The sequence below is a fragment of the Myxine glutinosa genome, chromosome 14 (genome assembly GCF_964187855.1).
Source record: "Myxine glutinosa chromosome 14, kmMyxGlut1.1, whole genome shotgun sequence".
Lineage (NCBI taxonomy): Eukaryota > Metazoa > Chordata > Myxini > Myxiniformes > Myxinidae > Myxine > Myxine glutinosa.
The window spans coordinates 75,745,023-75,762,917 of NC_136274.1; the positions used below are offsets into that span (position 1 = coordinate 75,745,023).

General features: G+C 45.0%; 2 protein-coding genes across 2 annotated transcripts in view; one reads left to right on the top strand and one right to left on the bottom strand.

The window, feature by feature from the left end:
• LOC137418699 (uncharacterized) overlaps nt 1–17,756 on the top strand; it is a 41,522-nt gene extending 23,766 nt beyond the window's left edge. The window contains exons 3-9 of the mRNA XM_078768280.1: nt 11,584–11,782; nt 11,959–13,411; nt 14,839–14,967; nt 15,092–15,262; nt 15,498–15,715; nt 15,927–15,995; nt 16,313–17,756. Coding sequence (XP_078624406.1) covers nt 13,384–13,411; nt 14,839–14,967; nt 15,092–15,262; nt 15,498–15,715; nt 15,927–15,995; nt 16,313–16,735 — 1,038 coding nt within the window. The 5' untranslated portion in view covers nt 11,584–11,782; nt 11,959–13,383 and the 3' untranslated portion in view covers nt 16,736–17,756. The remainder of the gene's footprint in view (nt 1–11,583; nt 11,783–11,958; nt 13,412–14,838; nt 14,968–15,091; nt 15,263–15,497; nt 15,716–15,926; nt 15,996–16,312) is intronic.
• On the bottom strand, nt 1,054–10,213 carry LOC137418700 (small ribosomal subunit protein eS8). Its single transcript, XM_068104805.2, has 6 exons — nt 10,163–10,213; nt 7,607–7,713; nt 4,162–4,261; nt 2,293–2,468; nt 1,364–1,493; nt 1,054–1,249 (listed from the first exon to the last, which is right to left on the bottom strand). Exons 1-6 carry the CDS (start codon nt 10,164–10,166, stop codon nt 1,140–1,142), a joined length of 627 nt encoding a protein of 208 aa, XP_067960906.1. The 5' UTR covers nt 10,167–10,213; the 3' UTR covers nt 1,054–1,139.
• Nucleotides 17,757–17,895: the final 139 nt, after the last annotated feature.

The following is a 17,895-nucleotide window of genomic DNA, read 5'->3' on the forward strand; positions in this document are numbered from 1 at the left end:
TTAAAGATGCTGCATAACAAGTTTCATCAAATTTCATCAAAATTTGTGACTTTTAAGGCGCAGACGTCGAATTGTTTAGACAGACAGACGACGGACACGGTGTCGACAAAAACTCAGCTGGACATAGTCCAGTTGAGTTAAAAATGGGGCAGGGGGTTAAGAACAATAACCGAGCAAAGGCCACATACAATCGTTTCCTTGGCAACGAAAGGAATAACGTTGGATAACACTACGCTTTACTTCAATTTGTCACGCCGCCAGCATCGTACACGAGTAAACAGAACTCCCTCGATATGGCAAGACTCCAAGCTAAATATTCCACGGAGAGCACCATTAATCTTCCAAGGAAAAGTGCACTGCATTTTACAGCCATTAGCTCCTTGAGCTTCACAATTGCCATTTATGGAAGCAGGAAGGATCGTCATGGATGTTAAAAATTCACTGGCAAACTCAAGGTGCATATCGCACAAAACTGCATTAATTTGAAGACCTCGCTCTTCGCAACGATTCCAACTTACCTACCCAACGCGGAGAGCTGGTGGCCTAAAAAAAATTAAACAATTTAAAAAAAACTCAAAAAGCAGCTCACAATTTGCATTACGGACTGCAATCTGCGAGGCTCAGAAGCGGTGTCTGCCACCCTCAGGATCGTTTGAGAGCTCGATATCAGTTCGGGCTGCCTTTCTCAAGTCACAAAAACACGAGTTTAAGTCGTAAGGGGTCGTTCCATTTCATCGTGTGTGGATCCGGAGACATTCACATCGTCCTTTCTTTGCTTTATGAGATCCTAGTAGAAAACGGTTTGGAGTGAGACATGATTATATGGTTCCACATTCCCAGACAAGAATCCCAGCAGAGAATTCTGCTCGTCAACTGATAGAGGTGAATCTTCATTTAAAATAACATGAAAACGTCAGATGGAGCATTGCAGGTGACAGGTACAAAAAAAAAACTGTCAAAATGCTCAAGGAGGAGATGAGACGTAAAGCCTGGCAATGAAATTGTAGTAAAAAATGCCAATCGGTATCGAGTCACAACTACAGAACCAACAGCAACGTTTTCCATCATTTTATTTTCAATGAACAAAGAGCAAAATAACTGGTAACAAGGGCATGGAGCCAGGTAACCACCATTCCACCTCACTTCCCCTTCTTGGCTTTTATTTTGCGAAGGTAGAACTCGAGCTCCTTGCCTTCCAGGATGTAGCCGTCCGCTCGGCCACATTGGCCAGGCCGTGATGCAACGCATGCTAGGTGAGGAGGGGGAGGGTTGGGGGAGAAATTGCAAAAGCATATAAGCGATGTGCGGTGAAGGTGAGTGCACGCACTACATGGTCAGCAAAATGAGGCCTTGGTGTTCTTACCCATCAGCTTGCCTTGCAGGAACTGGTCCTCGACTGCCTGCGGGAGTTTTGCCACGACTCGTCGTTTCTCATACTTTTTCATGGTTTTCTTTGATCTCTTCCTGTTCAGCACCTCCTCCTCTTCTGGGGTCTGAAGGGACACGCAAAGCACCAGAACACCCAATCAGTTTAAACAAAACAACATTTGCGTCCTTCAGCATTCCACGGGTTATTTTCCCATTCTATCCTCCTTTAAGCACCAATGATGTATTAAAAATGGCCTTCCAACCCCAGTGCCTCAGAATTAAAAGTATCATCAGCAGCTGTCAGTAGCAGAACTGGTTTAGATACTCATCATCGGCATTATTTGGTGAACTGAAAATTAAACTTCTTATTTAAAAGAAGATTAAAAAGCACATTCTTTAAAATGTCATCAAGCGACTGTCAATTCCCACCTAAAGCAAAGTTAAAAGGTGGCAGAAAGTTCCACCAGGAATGAGCCAATATAAAATGTTGTTTCCCTGTTTTGACCCGTGACCCGAAGTGCCCACCCACTGAGGAATGAACCAGGGGTCAAACCCCCCCCCCCCCAACCCCCAAAACATTCTTATATATTTCACATCTCTCAATGTCAATTGCATACACAAATTTTCATTAAAATGTGCTCACAATTACAATTTTCAGTATTTGAACTTTTGACCCTGCCCCAAAAGGCGGATCCAAAAATGACTTCAGTCTTGCACCTTTGTGCCAGATGGAGCCAATTACAACATCCCTCGGTGTTTTTTCCCCCCCAAAAACAAGGGGGACAGCAACAAACAATAACCAAGTACAATATGTAGGAATAGCAGCACACTGAGAAGTAAAGAATAAAGTGTGAGAGAACCAGCAAGAAGATGGCTCTTCACAAAAAATACAAAATAAATCAAGGAGGCAGCGACCAAACTTACAAGCTTTGCTCCCTTGCGACGGCCTAGGGGCAGAGCGTAGTGCGACTCGTACCACTGGCGAAAAGGAGTGCTGTCCACGAGCACCACAGCATTCTTCACCAAGGTCTTGGTCCGCACTAGCTCATTGTTGCTGGCATTGTAGACCACGTCGATGAGCCGCGTTTTCCGGGTGCACCCTGGACGCACATCGGTACGGAATGAGCAAGTCCGCTTCATTTAGTGCAAGTTTGGCACAGGATGAAACAGATCAAAGGAATAAAACCTATAGTCGGGTCAGTCTTTTGGGACTACCCTTGGTAATGTACTTCCTACCGATGTTTACCTTTTAAAACCGTCGCTAATGCTGTTGAACACTAAAGTAAAAAAACATTTGGAGGAACCCTGACATCCGTGAGGCAATCTATGCTTATCACATCGACGACCACACCTCATCGCAGATCTACTGCAGTCTATATACCCCACAAGAGAGATAGCAGGGGAAGAGATGGGTGGGAGGGGAGAGGGGAGGGAGACAGATAAGGGGAGCGAGAGGAGGGGGCAAGGGAGACAGATAGGGGGAGCGAGAGGAGGGGGAAAGGGAGACAGATAGGGGGAAGCGAGAGGAGGGGGCAAGGGAGACAGATAGGGGGAGCGAGAGGAGGGGGAAAGGGTGACAGATAGGGGGAAGCAAGAGGGGGCAAGGGACACAGATAGGGGGAGCGAGAGGAGGAGAGGAGAGACCGACAGTCCGAGAGACAGACCGAGACAGACAGAGACAGAGAGAGACAGAGAGAGAGACAGAGACAGAGACAGAGACAGAAACACAGAGAGAGACAGAGACAGTGACATATATATGGGGGCGAGAGGTGAGGGGCGAGAGGCGAGGGGCGGGAGACGAGGGGGGCAAGGGGGAGACACGGGGGGCAAGGGGGAGACACGGGGGGGGCAAGGGGGAGACACGGGGGGCAAGGGGGAGACACGGGGGGCAAGGGGGAGACACGGGGGGGCAAGGGGGAGACACGGGGGGGGCAAGGGGGAGACACGGGGGGGCAAGGGGGAGACACGGGGCGGGCAAGGGGGAGACACGAGGGGCAAGGGGGAGACACGGGGGGGCAAAGGGGATACACGGGGGGCAAGGGGGGCGACACGGGGGGCAAGGGGGAGACACGGGGGGGGCAAGGGGGAGACACGGGGGCAAGGGGGAGACACGGGGGGCAAGGGGGAGACACGGGGGCAATGGGGAGACATAGGGGGGAAGGGGGAGACATGGGGGGCAAGGGGGAGACATGGGGGGAAAGGGGGAGGAGGAGAGACATGGGAGGAGGAGAGATTTGGACATTTCTTGGTTTCCGGCACTCCTGAGAATGGGTGCACACTTGTTGCGGACTTTTTAGAATTATCTGAAGTTGTCCTTGGTCAGATTTGCCTTCCAGGAGGAGATTGCAACTTGTTTCAATTCAAGGCAACTGCCTCCTCACTACATGATAGTGTACCATGGGTGCGAATATAGGTGAGATAACTGAAGAGGAGATGGGATGAACCGGTGCATCAGAGCAGGTTTATGTGGAAGACATTCCAGGTTGAGAAAATATCAGGGGTGATAGATATGGGAGAGCAATGGAGCGCAATAGCTGCTTGTAGTTCCTGTCAATTTGCATGAGTGAACTGCCAGACTCCCTGGCGTTGCGGCTGTTCAAGTACGGCTAGAGAGATGTGAACCTTCACAATGATCAGATGAACTAAGTAGATCAGAAGGAGAGGATGGCATTGGCAGGGAAGTTGGTTCAAACCAAATCCAGAATGGAGCATTTGCCATTGAAAGAAATTTGTGCGTGATATTTTTAAGGGAGAAATTCTCTCAAATAGAACAGTTTGACAATTTAGACTCACCTTCAGAGCCCCAAGAGAAGTTCCCAGTGTCAAGGCGCAGCGCTCGGAACTTCTTGTTACCCCCACGTACTCTTATGATACGGATTCTCTTGGAACCAAGCTTTGAAGGCAAAAGTCGAATGGAAAGGGGGTTAGGGGTGAAAAAAAATTAGACCCCAACAAAGCTGTGGAAAGAACATCCAAATAAAGATCACAACAAACTTTGCACAACCACGGTCAGAGTAACTATGACAAAAGGCATAACATCACCAGGTGGAGACAAATTGCCTCTCGACCAAGCTCTGCACCAAACAAGCTTCATCATTCCGCCAGGCAAACCTGCACGTTATCCCAACAATAGTAAGGGAAACATATGAAAATCTGTTAACTAAATTGTTACCAAAAAATTTCTTCACCAATATGTTTGTAAAGGTGTGTAATAACATGTGTTAAAATGTTGAAGGTCAACTCCCGTGGGAAACCCAGAAAAAAAGCTGTTGAATTCGGGTACCGAAAAATTATTTTCGAGAATTTTTATTTTTTTTAAATCGGCCCTTAAGTAACTTATGAGGGGTCAAATAAGGGTTTTTCATGATTCTGAGTTGATTGTTAACATTTATATTTCACCACAGACACTCCTTTGTGGAAAAATAATTTCTAAATATATCTCATTTTCTACTTTGCAGGACATGGAGTCTAGCAATATGGATGAAGACGTTACTCCACCTGTGCTCAATTGCTTCATCTGTGCACGCTCGGATACACCAGCTGAAAGGCTCATACAGGCAACTCCAAAGGGATACTCAACTTTATTGAAACAAGCAGAAACTGTCGAAAATGTTACTGTTGTGGAACGTATGAAGGAGGCTCAAAAGGAAGGAAAACTGAGGTACCACCAGAAGTGTAAAAATGATCTGTACAACAACTTTGTTGCAACCACCAAGAAGTCAGCTCAAGCATCAAAGGCAGAGAAAGAGTCATCAAAGTTGAAGAGAAGACGCACTACTTGTGAGTTCAGTTCATCAACTGGCTGCAGTTCTAGAAGATCAGATAGGGGGAGCGTTGACCTCCTGTATAAGGATGTATGCATTCTTTGCAACCAACCAGCCCAGCTCTACAAAAATAATCCAGCACAAGCTAGAAAGAAATACAGAGTGCCAGATAATTTGACTGCACATACACTGAAGGCAAGCTTGCTGAAGACAGCACGGAGTCGCGGGGATGACTGGGGCACTGAAGTCACTGGACGCCTGGAAGGGATCAACGACTTGGTAGCAGAAGAAACACTGTACCATTTGCGATGCAAACTTATGTTTGCGAGAGGTGACAGTTTGTCCAAGACTGATGAGGAAGGAAAAAGGAAGAGAGGACAGAGGAGTATTGATGAGGAGCGAGAGGCAGTTTTTATTGAATTCTGCGAATGGTTAGACTCAGAATTAGAGCATGGGGTAATGAACATGGACCAAGTCCATGAAAAGCTGCAGGAGTTTGATCAGTCACCAGAGAAGAGCCTTTCTTATTCAAAGCATTGGCTAAAGATAAAACTTCTAGAGAAATACGAAGACACCTTGTATTTCACAACACAGGAAAGAAGGGCAGATGTACTCTGTCTCAAAGATGGCACCGACAATATTCTGCGAGGGCATCATGCTAATCTTGACCATGGAGATGAGAAGACTCAGATCATAAAGACGGCACTCAAGTTCATATCCAATGATATTGCCTTGATTGATTTAGGTCCAAAGTCATACCCCACCACACACAGTATGACTGACATCGATAGTCAGCTGACACTTGTTCCTGCAAGCCTTCAGATGTTCTTGAGACCGATTGTCAAGACAGACGAAAGAGTTGCCGTTTGGGGGCAGAATTTTATTAAGGCCTGTCGACCTCGGTCTGGAGTATTGCCACACCAAATGGGGCTTGCCATACAACTTGATCATAGATTTGGGTCAAAATGGATGCTCAACAAGTTCCACCGGCTGGGATACACTGAGTCTTACACGGAGACACAAAACTACAAATACTGCTTCCTTAATAGTAGGAGTGGAGATGATGTTCCAGATACTTCTGGCACTCTTGACACCATTGTGGAGGAAACCGATGAACAGATCAATGATGAGGTTGCGGTTGATGCTGCGCTTGAGGATCAATCAGTGATGACAGCCAAAGTGCCAGCCAGTGAAAGTGAATTGTCAAGTAATGATCAGGTGGTCTTTATGGAGGTTGGGGAAACAAACAATGCAGTCACTCAGTTTGTTGGAGACAATATAGATTTAAACATTGTCTCTATTCACGGAAACACTCCCTTTCACTCAATGGGTTGGATCGAAGTCACCTCTCCGGCACCACCTTTGCCAGATCCACAGACAACAGCAGCTTTCCCCCGGGTGAAGTTGAAGGCACTCGACAAAGCTAAGATCCTGAGAGGAACTGAAGTAAAGATTATTCCATTTACGAACAGGAAACAGATAGGAACGAACGCGATCATGTTTCTCCCCCTCGCTGAGCTTTCCTCCTCCCTGGCTCATGATCAGCCACTCCTCACTCCAGGTGACACACTCTGGGCAGCGGGGTGGGTGATCAAAGCCAACGATCCTGAGTTCCCACACTCCAACTGGAATGGCTGGATGAAGAGAATCCATGCTAATGATGCAAAGCAGAGCACACAGATCGAGTTCCTCCCAGTTTTTGAAGGAGACCCTAATGACCTCAACACCATCTTCACCACTCTGAAAGAGGATCCTTCTACAGAGCATGTCTCTGAACCCCAGTGACTATGGATGGACAATAGGTGTGCATGGGTATGAGCCAGTTCCAACACTGGACCCCACGGCTCCTGAGGAGCTATTGCAGTTCACGAGCTGTAATTGTCATGGAGATTGCAGCAACCGGCGATGCAGCTGCAAGAAGAATGGGGTCACGTGCATCTCGGCCTGTGGAGTCTGTAATGGCATTATATGCAGAAACTGCAGTCATGATGTTGTTGAGTCTGAAGAAGACATAGACAATGACTGTTGAAACTTCTGACATTGTGAATGAGAAATAACTCGAGTATTATATATGTATGTGAAATAAAAGCTACTTTGTGTGTAAATGTAAAAGTGAAAATATAAATGTTAACAATCAACTCAGAATCATGAAAAACCCTTATTTGACCCTCATAAGTTACATAAGGGCCGATTAAAAAAAAAAAAAATTCTCGAAAATAATTTTTCGGTACCCGAATTCAACAGCTTTTTTTCTGGGTTTCCCACGGGAGTTGAACTTCAACATTTTAACACATGTTATTACACACCTTTACAAACATATTGGTGAAGAAATTTTTTGGTAACAATTTAGTAAACAGATTTGTGAAATATCTCATAAAATGCCCTTACTACAAGACACGGAACGGGTGCCAGGACAGCAGTGCCCACGCTGAAATGACACCCTGCACAGAGAACCATGGAACGCAACACCTTACCTTGGTGTTTGCAGGTGGACGACCCAACTCGTACTTGCGCTTCTTTCGATAAGGCTTTCTTTTGCCGCCAGTCTTTCTCCTCTTGTGCCAATTGGCACGCGAGATACCTGGGAATACACATGGGGCAGATTTTCCTTTCGGTCTGAAACTTTGATGGGTTTTACACCAAACTTCTGCCATTACATCAGTTAGAAACCTTTCTAAATGCCATGCTCATGACCATTTGACTTACAAAAAAAATAATAATAATAAAAAGCTATTTCCACAGCTCTTGAACCTCACGGTCTTGCCCATCAACCACGACCTATCTGTCCTCAGCTAAACAGAAAGGCCGACCTCCAAAGCCGGCTGCAGATGAGGCATCCTCCGTTATTTGAAATCATTCCCGAAAAGTTAGAACTACTTCCACTTTACAAGGCCTTCATCCAGAGCAAAGCAGCTCTACCCTATGGGTTGGCACTGCAGCATCACCCGTTTTGCCCGAACTTGGTGGAATTTAAACCTCAACATTGGAATCGGCCGTAACGAGGCCAAAGGACAAGTCTGGTGACACCGGCACCACGGACAGGACAATGACCTCTTTTTTCTGCCTCTACTCCAAATTAGCTCTCAGAAACTGCAGGAGGCACATTCTTCCAGTTATCCACCTTGTGGTTAAACTCCCAAATTTCAGGCTCTCACTGCACTCATCTCCCATTTGTGAAATCTTTGTCTGGTCGCCCCAATCTCAGCACGTTACCTTTTAGCCTGTCTCGTTGCTTTTCGGCGAACCTAGATTTTGGATCCAAAAAGCTTAGATAATCCAAGACAATGTGCGTGTTCCGGTCTTGGTCTTGCCAATTTAAAGTCCGGAGATAATGCGACTTTCCAAACAAATCGTCACCAAATTCATGAGATACGACAACTGCAGGATACTTCACCAATTTACGGTTTCACCAGCTTATTCGACGGAAGGAAAACCACTACTTGCTTACACTTCTCATGGAAACTTTGATGCATTTGCGAAAACGTGGAGTATTCCACAAATTCAAAAGGATTTAGGGGTGAGGTGGGGAAGTGCTGAATACATTTTAACCAACAAAGTGACCCCCTCCATATATCAATTATCAACAAGAGCGAGAAATGCTTTGCAATACGTGTCCACCTACCGATGTGATATTTTTCAAGTCCAAAAAGAGAATAACTGAAAATTTACTGAAACACCCTGAAACTCGACCTTATTCTGTACCTTATAATAAGGCCATGTACCAAGTTTCCATTGAATATGTTAAAGGGGAAAAGACATAAAAGTCTGAAACACCAAAGGTGGAGCGGACAGGTAGCCGGAGAGCAAACCTATGGTCCCCACCGGTGAAACCAGTAGGGGACTAATAATTTATAATGGTACAAATATAATCCATATTAACTCGATTTTGAACAATCACAAGCAGGACAAAGGCAATTGGCAGACAATGCACTTTCACGTGAATCACAGGGGCCTCAGAAGACAATGGGAAACTCTCTATGTGATTTGAACCCTGGGTTTAGGTGGGAACCTTAAATAGGTCAATCCAGAAACTTGTTTAAGCTCTTTTCTTTTTTTTTTAACAAGAATTTGTATAATTATTATTAAAAACAATTCTTCATACTTTTGAACGGTGACGTGTAGATCAGATTTTGAACGGGAGTGATCAGACCGACGTGTTAACTGTTAACCGAAGGATTTACAAGTAATGAGGTTAAAAGGGCATTAACCAGAATACACCTGCACATGAAGAAGATGAACCAGCATTTCAAAAGAACTCTTTATTCCCTTCCTGATCCTAAAGATCCCTCTACAAAGGTGAGCAGTCTTTGTCGGTCTTCATTCCCAACCTCACCTGTTGAGATTTAATAAAGTAAAGTGCGATTCTCCCGCCATTCAACACGTCGTCTCGACGGCTCATTCCACGTGCCACGTGTTTGTTCTTCGTTCACCGATGTCCTTGGATTCCCAGGTAAAATACTAGAACGGCATTCGGTAGAGGGCATACCTTCGCCAGGTGAACAGTTTACGTTTTGTATCCACGGATAGACCTGATCCGAATCGGCTTCTTGTCGCCTACACAACTCATCCAGCAGCGTTCAGTTCTCCAAGGTGAAGCATTATCCCCACAGAGAGTCGGAAATGCATATAGAATCATCATTACGCCGGGACTCGAACATCATGGCAAACCAGGCCGACTGGGTACGTGACGTGCAATGGGGGAGGCCACATAACCACCTCACACGATCGGCGATAATTCCAGAAGATTAAAATATATATATTTATTTAACTTGAGGGGAGGTTGGTATACGAACGAGAGACGAACACGATGGAAATTATCCCAAGGAAAGGATAAAAGGCCTCCCAGCCATGTTGGATAAGAACGAATCATCCAAGACAGGCATTAAAATATAAAAACAATACAAACCCGACCTGAAACAAAGCTTACAAAGCTCTACGCCTTCATCATCCCCGCCAAGGTATTGACGAAGCTAAATAGAGGTGGATGGAACCAGATTGCAACAAACACATCTCGTGCAACAAACACTCACCCATGATGGAGTCACTACCAAAAAAAAAGAAAGAACGCACTGCACTCTGGGAAATCTAGAAAATTCAAAACTCGCGAGATTAACAATATCGCGAGCATTCTCTGAATGCTGACAGAAGGGACGCCTAGCTTTACGCTATTTTTATTTTTGGTACATTTTGGAAGATGTCGAAGATACTTATTCCTCACAAAAGAAGACAAACTCTCCCTTGAGTAGTAGTTGATATTTTAGCGCGCGTCACTTCCTGTGTTGAGGTGATTAATGAGTATTACCACCACTGATCTCAACACCAACTGGATAGTGCGCCCAACGTTAATTTGTCGGCCAGTCTTGAAGCCACCGGAAGCGCTCCTTCCGCCATATTACTACTCCCACAAAACAGAAAATCCGGTTTTCGTCAATACTTGCTTCGAGGTTCATATTTCCCCCTTCCCACTTGATTTTAGTCCATTTCCGGGTTGGAAAAAAAAGCTTTGTTGTGGTATTTATGAAATTCCATCGAGTGCTGCATACGGTTGAAAAAACCGCGTTGGTCGTGGTCGAAGAAGAAGATGAATCACATTTCACCCAAGTTACCAACAGTCCCATTCATTCGTTTGGGGAACTGATGAGAGAGCAAAAATGGCGAACAAATGGCTTTAAAAAATGAGCTTCCCCTCCTAGACAGTTCGTGAAGAGAACAGTGGAAGCCACGCATGTGCGGGATTCGACAAACCAGAGTCATGACTTGAGCGCCAACTGAAGGACCAAAATCTCCTCATTGAGGTGTCGATCGACTGACAACTCGTGACCTTCCGCCATCTTGTGACCCCCAGAAAGCGACTCGTCTCCAAGTTGTGAATCAAGTGCCTCGAGGTGAATTCCGTGCTTACGTCACACGAAAGCTTCTACTTTTTACCTGGACTTTACACTTTTAATCTTGTGATTTATGCAGAATCCTGAATGTAGTTGTGATAATGAAAATGCCTTATTGTATGGCTTATTCGTATTGTGGTGTTCTGCCGTGAGGAATAACCACTTTCCGTACTGCCGAAACCGTTTATTGGCAATCGTTATACTGGGTGGTTTGCCATTGCCTTCCCAACAATAATTAGGGCAGCAATTTGTAACTTGTTCATGGTGCTGGCGATAGCTCGATTAATCGTCCATCGGATGATAGTGTTGCGTTTGTGGGGGTAAACAATGAAATACCTTAGGAAAGTCAGAATCGTATAAATTAGCATGCTCCGAGTGTTGCGAAGAAGAAGAACCCATCTCAATGTACATTAAAGCAGGGTAAATGTTCAGGTTAAGAGTGTTTGAATGTCGCCATTTGATTTGGGCCAGGTTTTGTGCTAATTAATTATAGGGTGTATGGTTAAAATTCCCCTGTACGTGCTTGGCTCCGTGTGATTTTTCTTTAATGTTCTTATAAAACTCAGCCGGCCAGGCAATGGACTCATTCGCTCACAACACCGCCAGGGCCGACAGAAACAGCACTTGCCAATCAGCAAGGAAACCCTGATGTCATCCGAACATTCCCGAACAGAGATTGGACTCTGCCCCCCGACGACTCATTAACTCATCCCATTATCGAAGGGAGAAGTGGACATTTTTTCAGAGAGGGTGGATGAGAAAGAGGTAGGTGAAAGAGCGTTTAGCTTATGGAAGTTGATAGTGCGAAAATGCCTTGGTGCTGGGGTGGGGATGTTGATGTTGATGTTGATGGCGATGGTGGGGATGTTGATGTTGATGTTGATGTTCCCTCTCCTCCCGTGGCCTTCTTGGCCACGCCCCGGCCTTCGTGATTGGTGGAGGCGCGATGGGATGATTGAGTCGCGCTTGGTGATTGGGGAGAGTGTGATGTCTCATGTCAGCGTGGAACGTTCGAGAGCTGGGAGAGGAAAAAGACGCTGTCTCGCCATCTTGGACTCTATGGTGCTGGCTTTCAACCAGGATGGCTGCGTTTGCCTTTGCTCTCTTCGTCTGGTCCTGGCGTTCGTTGGAGGCGGTCGTACTCTCTCTCTTCTGGTCTTGGGTTTGTGGCGGATGGTCGCTCCTCTTGTGCGCTCCTTTTGTTGATGTTAATTCCCCACCTGTTTATCCGGAACGGTTTGGGAACATGGACCAGGACACGGCAACATTGGGACATTTGAGGGAGCACTGCACCTCTGAGGTGAGGTGCAACAGGGCACCACCTTCCGCTCCTGCCCGCAGAGCTATGCGAACAAGATGCATGCATCTGCGGGTGGAGTAGGGTGTTATCCCCAGGACTGGTATAAGTGCGGTGGCTGGTGTGCCTGTTCCCTCTCCTCCCGTAGTAAAGTAGGATGGGAGGAGGAAGGAGGAGGAGGGTGAGAAAGGCCCCTTGGCCCAGGAAAAGTACGGCCAGATGATGGAGGCAGGGTTCCGTTGTTGTCCTCCCTCTCCAGTGTTTGGCAAGAGGCGAAGGAGGAGAGAAAGGAGGGTGCTGCAGCACGGCATGTTGACGCGGGATCGCTGGAGGCCGAGCCCTCGATGAGGGGAGGAAAAGAGGGTAACAGCTCCTCCTCGGACGAAGAGGATATTGACTCAAGTGGCTGGGAGGTGAAGAAACGTGGGAGGAGGGGCCATAATTAAGGGGAAGGCTCCAGTGAGCAAAAGCCCTTGGCCCATTTATAAGGCCAAACGACTGAAGGTAAAGGAGAAGGACCTCAAGGAGGCAAGGAAGGGCTGCCCGGACCCTCAGGTAACCCTGAAGGCAGAAATACATAGGTGGCTATGTGAGCCTCCTCCCGTCCACTCCTGGTCCCGCTGTCGCTCTCCGAGGATGCCACCCGGGCCCCAGCCCTGGGCGCCCTGCTGGGAATGGGAAAGGGTGAACTTTGGGATCTTGGTTTTTCTTTGGATGGAATGAGCTTATGGTGGACTTTTGGTTATTTGATTATTGTTTTTGATTTATTGTTAATTTACTTGTTTGATTGTTGTTCTTGATTTATTGTTATTTATTTGGTTTTGAATATCTGCAATGGTTGTTATATCTGCAATGAAAAAAATATTCTAAAAGGTAATGCAATGAAACAGTCTGCCCAACTTACAAATCACTGCTGTTTTCTTGTTCTATCAACATTTTTTATTTCACAATCAGCATTAAAATCAACTTTCTGTGAACATCCTTATCATCCAGAGATACAGTTTCATTTCCAGCGATCTCAGTTGCTGGAGTCATCCAATGGGTTGGTGCGCACTTCGGGGCGCTCCATATGGAGGTCTCCCATCGGCAGATGTCAGGTTGGATCCCAAATTTTTTTTTTAAAGAAAAGTGACTTTTGTAAAAATGTTTCTTCCTCCACAACACATTTTGACAAAGCATTATTAAATCCTTCATACATTCTAGCTATGGATCCCACTCCCCCTTATACAGAAGATATGCACATACACGTGCACGTGGACACAAATACATACACATTGATTTTGTAAAGGTTATACTAGATGGTTTGTCATTGCCTTCCCAGCAGTAGTTCCGTCAGAAATTTGTAGTTTGTTCATGGTGCCGGCGATAGCTTGCCAACTGTTCACGAATGACAACGTGGGATGTCATAAGTCATGTGGTTGGGCAGCCATATTGGATCGAATTAAATAAATAAATAAACGATTTCTCTGAAACCACTTTCCGTTAAAAGTTGGGGGGTGCGTTTAATGCACAGATGTAGAAAAATAATCAGTCTTTAACATACCAAAAAACATACAATTTAAATTGAAAAAACATACTCCCATTTCCTAGCGTGTGACGTCCCAACACTGTCAATGGCGTACATTCCTTTCCAGTACGGTGTGTTCGCGTTTTACATTTGTTCTGTTTGCACATTTTTGGAGTAGTGTGCGCCTGTCATTTATGAAATTATGTGACTCGAGTGCGTGAGTCACGCTGTAATTAAATTTTCACACTGAACAACATGTATAGTCAGGGAATATTATCAGAAATCTGGGAACAAATTCCTTACCAAGAAATTTCTTCACCAATGTGTTTGTAAGGGTGTCCACTAACACATTTCAAAAAGTTTAAATTCAAATCCCCTACGGGAACCCGTGACAGGGGTCAACAGGGGTCAATTACCTTTTTTAAGATCAAATTTTTCTTATATTTACATTCTGGGTCACAGTATCCGACAGGAAGCATCAACATTATTCAAAGTAGGCTCATTTTAAAGCTAAGAACATATCTGACATGGTGATACCTAAAACAAATCAATATGTTAAAAAGTTTACACAATTTTGAGCAAACAAAAATTATTTTTTGTCATTTTTTGGGTAAAAATTAACTTTTCTGGTCTACAATTCGTCTTCTAGGTAGATACCCCTTCGTTTCATTTTTCTGAAAGTTTCCAGCAAACTGCCCAAGATATGCAGCCTTAATGTATTATAAGTAAAACATTCTGGTATTTATAAAATTGAAACTATGAAAGGTCACTGACCTTTATTGTTTTCCCTTATTGTAACATAAATTGTTATAACCGTTACAGGTATTTTTCTTTTGTTACCCTAATTTTTTAACCCTAGCTTTTTCCTTTGTAGGGCAGTACAGGCTAGCAGTACGGACGTAGACATTATTCCCGCACCTCCGCCCAATTGCTTCATCTGTGAAGGCCCGGAGACGCCAGCTCAGAAGCTCGCACAGGCGACTCCTAACGGCTACCCTACTCGGTTGGCGTATGCAGAAGCGGTTGGAAATGCTACAATTTTGGAGCGCATGAAGGAGGCATGGAATGTCGGAAGACTGAGATACCACTTCGAGTGTAAACGTGATTTGTACAACATGTCTGTCAAGGTCACCATGAAGTCAACTCGTAAGTGTGACCTGTTTTACTAGGCAGGGAATAATTATTTACTGACCTGAACATTATTGTTTAAATACTGGTGATATTTCATGTGAACAAACTTCTAAAATAATTCACATTTGATCTATTGCAGGGGCAGCAGGGAAGGAGAAAGAGTCAGCACAGATGAAGAGACGACGCATTTTCTCTGGGTTCAGTGCATCTACTGCATGCAGTTCTACGAGTCCACGTTCCGTTCAGCTTCTGTACAAAAATGTATGCATTCTTTGCAACCAGCCCGCTCATCTCTTCCCAAATCATCCAGGTTAGATTGAAGGGTGTAACAATTTTATGCAGAGTAATAAGCATAAATCGGTCTAACTGATGACATTGTATGTGATGGGTATGTGATGGGTAGTTATGTGATGGGTATGTGATGGGTAGTGATGGGTATGTGATGGGTAGTGACGAATCAATACAGTTATTATTAGAAGTATTCACATTTTGCATGGGATGGGATCGCATGAACTGGTATTGAGCCACTCTCCACTCCCTTACAGAGACTGCTCGAAAGAGATACCGAGTTCCTGACAATTTGACCGCGGATGGACTGAAGACAAGCTTGCTGAAGACAGCACAGGGTCGCAAGGACGATTGGGGCACTGAAGTCACTGGCCGCCTGGAAGGGATCAACGACTTCGTAGCAGAGGAAACCCTGTATCATTTGCGCTGCAAAGTTCTATTCGAGACAGGTGGTCACTACTCCAAGACTAAAGATGTAAGTGATCTAAAAGTATGATTCTTACTCAGTGAGGCGAATTCAAATTCAATCATTCAAAGTTGAGGCATATTATCAAATCTATAATTCCAGTAATCTCTGTGTGTATGTGTGTGTGTCTGTGTGTGTGTGTGTGTGTGTGTGTGTGTGTGTTTGTCTGTGACCGCTGTTTCTCGACAACCACGGGTCCGATATACTTGAAACTTGCCAGGTATATTGCTGGGGACCCGAGGATGTGCCTTTTCAAGGTTTGAAATTAATCGGACAAGTGGTTCCCAAGGTATGGTCACCGTACTCGCAAGCCGTTCGCTTTGGCTTTGCAAATGGACCAAACCATTTCATGTAAATAGAGGGGGGGGGGGTTCTACCGTACTCGCAAGCCGTTCGCTTTGGCTTTGCGAATGGACCAAACCATTTCATGTAAATAGAGGGGGGGGGGGGGGGGTTCTGTGGTCGTTACTGCCACGTGGTTTCAAAGTTTTTTTTTGTTGTTGTTGTTTGCACGCATGTTTTTTTGCACCCACGTACGGGCACGCCCTAGTATTATCAACCTCTGGAACTTGAAAGTTATTAATTATAACAATCTTTTATCCTCAGGTAGGAAGGAAAGCGGATGAGGAGCGAGCGGCTGTATTCTATGAGCTCTGCGAATGGTTAGACTCTGAACTCGAGCACGGGGTGATGACACCTGACCAAGTCCACGGAAAGCTGCAGCAGTTTGATCAGTCACCAGATCAGAGCCTCGCATATTCGAAGAAGTGGCTAAAGAAGAAGCTCCAAGAGAAATACCATGACACACTGTATTTCGCGTCACAGGAGAGGAGGGCAGATGTGCTCTGTTTTAAAGATAAGACCAGCAACATTCTGCGAGAGCATCATGTTAATGTTCAGTTAGGAGATGAGAAGACTCAGATCATAAAGACTGCACTAAAGTTCATTTGCAACGACATCGCCACTATTGATCTACACCCAAAGTTATATCCCACTGCACACAGTATGACCGATATCCCTACTCACTGACAGGCTGGGCCAAATCAGGGGTGATTTTCAATTTTTCATACTACAAGGTTGTAATTTACCTAAAAGTTGTGGCTGGGTAACAGAAACAAAACCATGAAATTGTTTTTCAAAAATATTGACGTCTTACGGTAAAACAGCCCGTTACCATAGCAACCGTTACAGACGACTCAAAAAATTCTTAAAATCGATGATTTCTCAGGCTGTGTGTGACCCCCAGAGTTGATTCTGGTACCAAAAGATTCAGAATTGAAAGCCAAGGATGATTGGATAGCTTAACAATGTCTGTGACACAATTCAATACAACTTTTATCCCAAAAACTCATTTTTATCTCAAATTTAAGGCATTTGTTTGGAAAAAAAATGAAAATTTTGCTTTTTAATCATACGATAATAATTAATCAGAGCTATAGTCAAATTAAATGTACTTTATATTAACTTTTGTCATTGATTAAGCTTTTTTGTCTCAAATTTAAGGTCCGACATTGAACATTGATAACAAAATAAAAAACCTAGTCCCAATTGTAATCAATGGAGGCCAATGACTTCTTAGTCACAACCTCAGTGGATGTTGCCAGTCCATGCAGCTTCTCCCTGACGCCCTTCACAACCTTGTATAGAGCCTGGAGCTGCGCCTCAGATTTGGGGGCCTTGTTAGTGTTCAAATCTGTGGCGAGTCCAAGTGTCCGCTCTGCTGCGTCATTGACAACTGGGAGTTTGGCCACAACTTCCTTGCCATGACGATAGCTGTCTGAGGTGGGCCACTGTGCAACGGGGAGCTTGACAAAACTGGAGTCAATACCCAAGAGTTCAAACATGCTCCAAGAGTCGTAACCAACAAAGTCTTTGAGGGCTTTACTCCCCAATTGCTGTGAGGCTGGCATCTCCTGTATCATGTTATGTGCAGTCCCATGGTACCTGAGCATAGCCCTTCTCATAGTCTGCTTGTCAGATGACGTTCTGTCCGAGAAGAGTGCCAAAGAGACCAATCTCTCTGAGAGGTACCACAAATGGTTTTGTAGCTTCTCTCGGGCCACAGTCACAAAGGACAGAAATTTGGCAGGCCACTTTGTTGGATTCTTTGCGATACTGGCCTCAGCCTTGAGGAGGTTCTTCATCAGGTACATGTCGTTAGATGGTGCATCTGCAGCACTGGTACATGT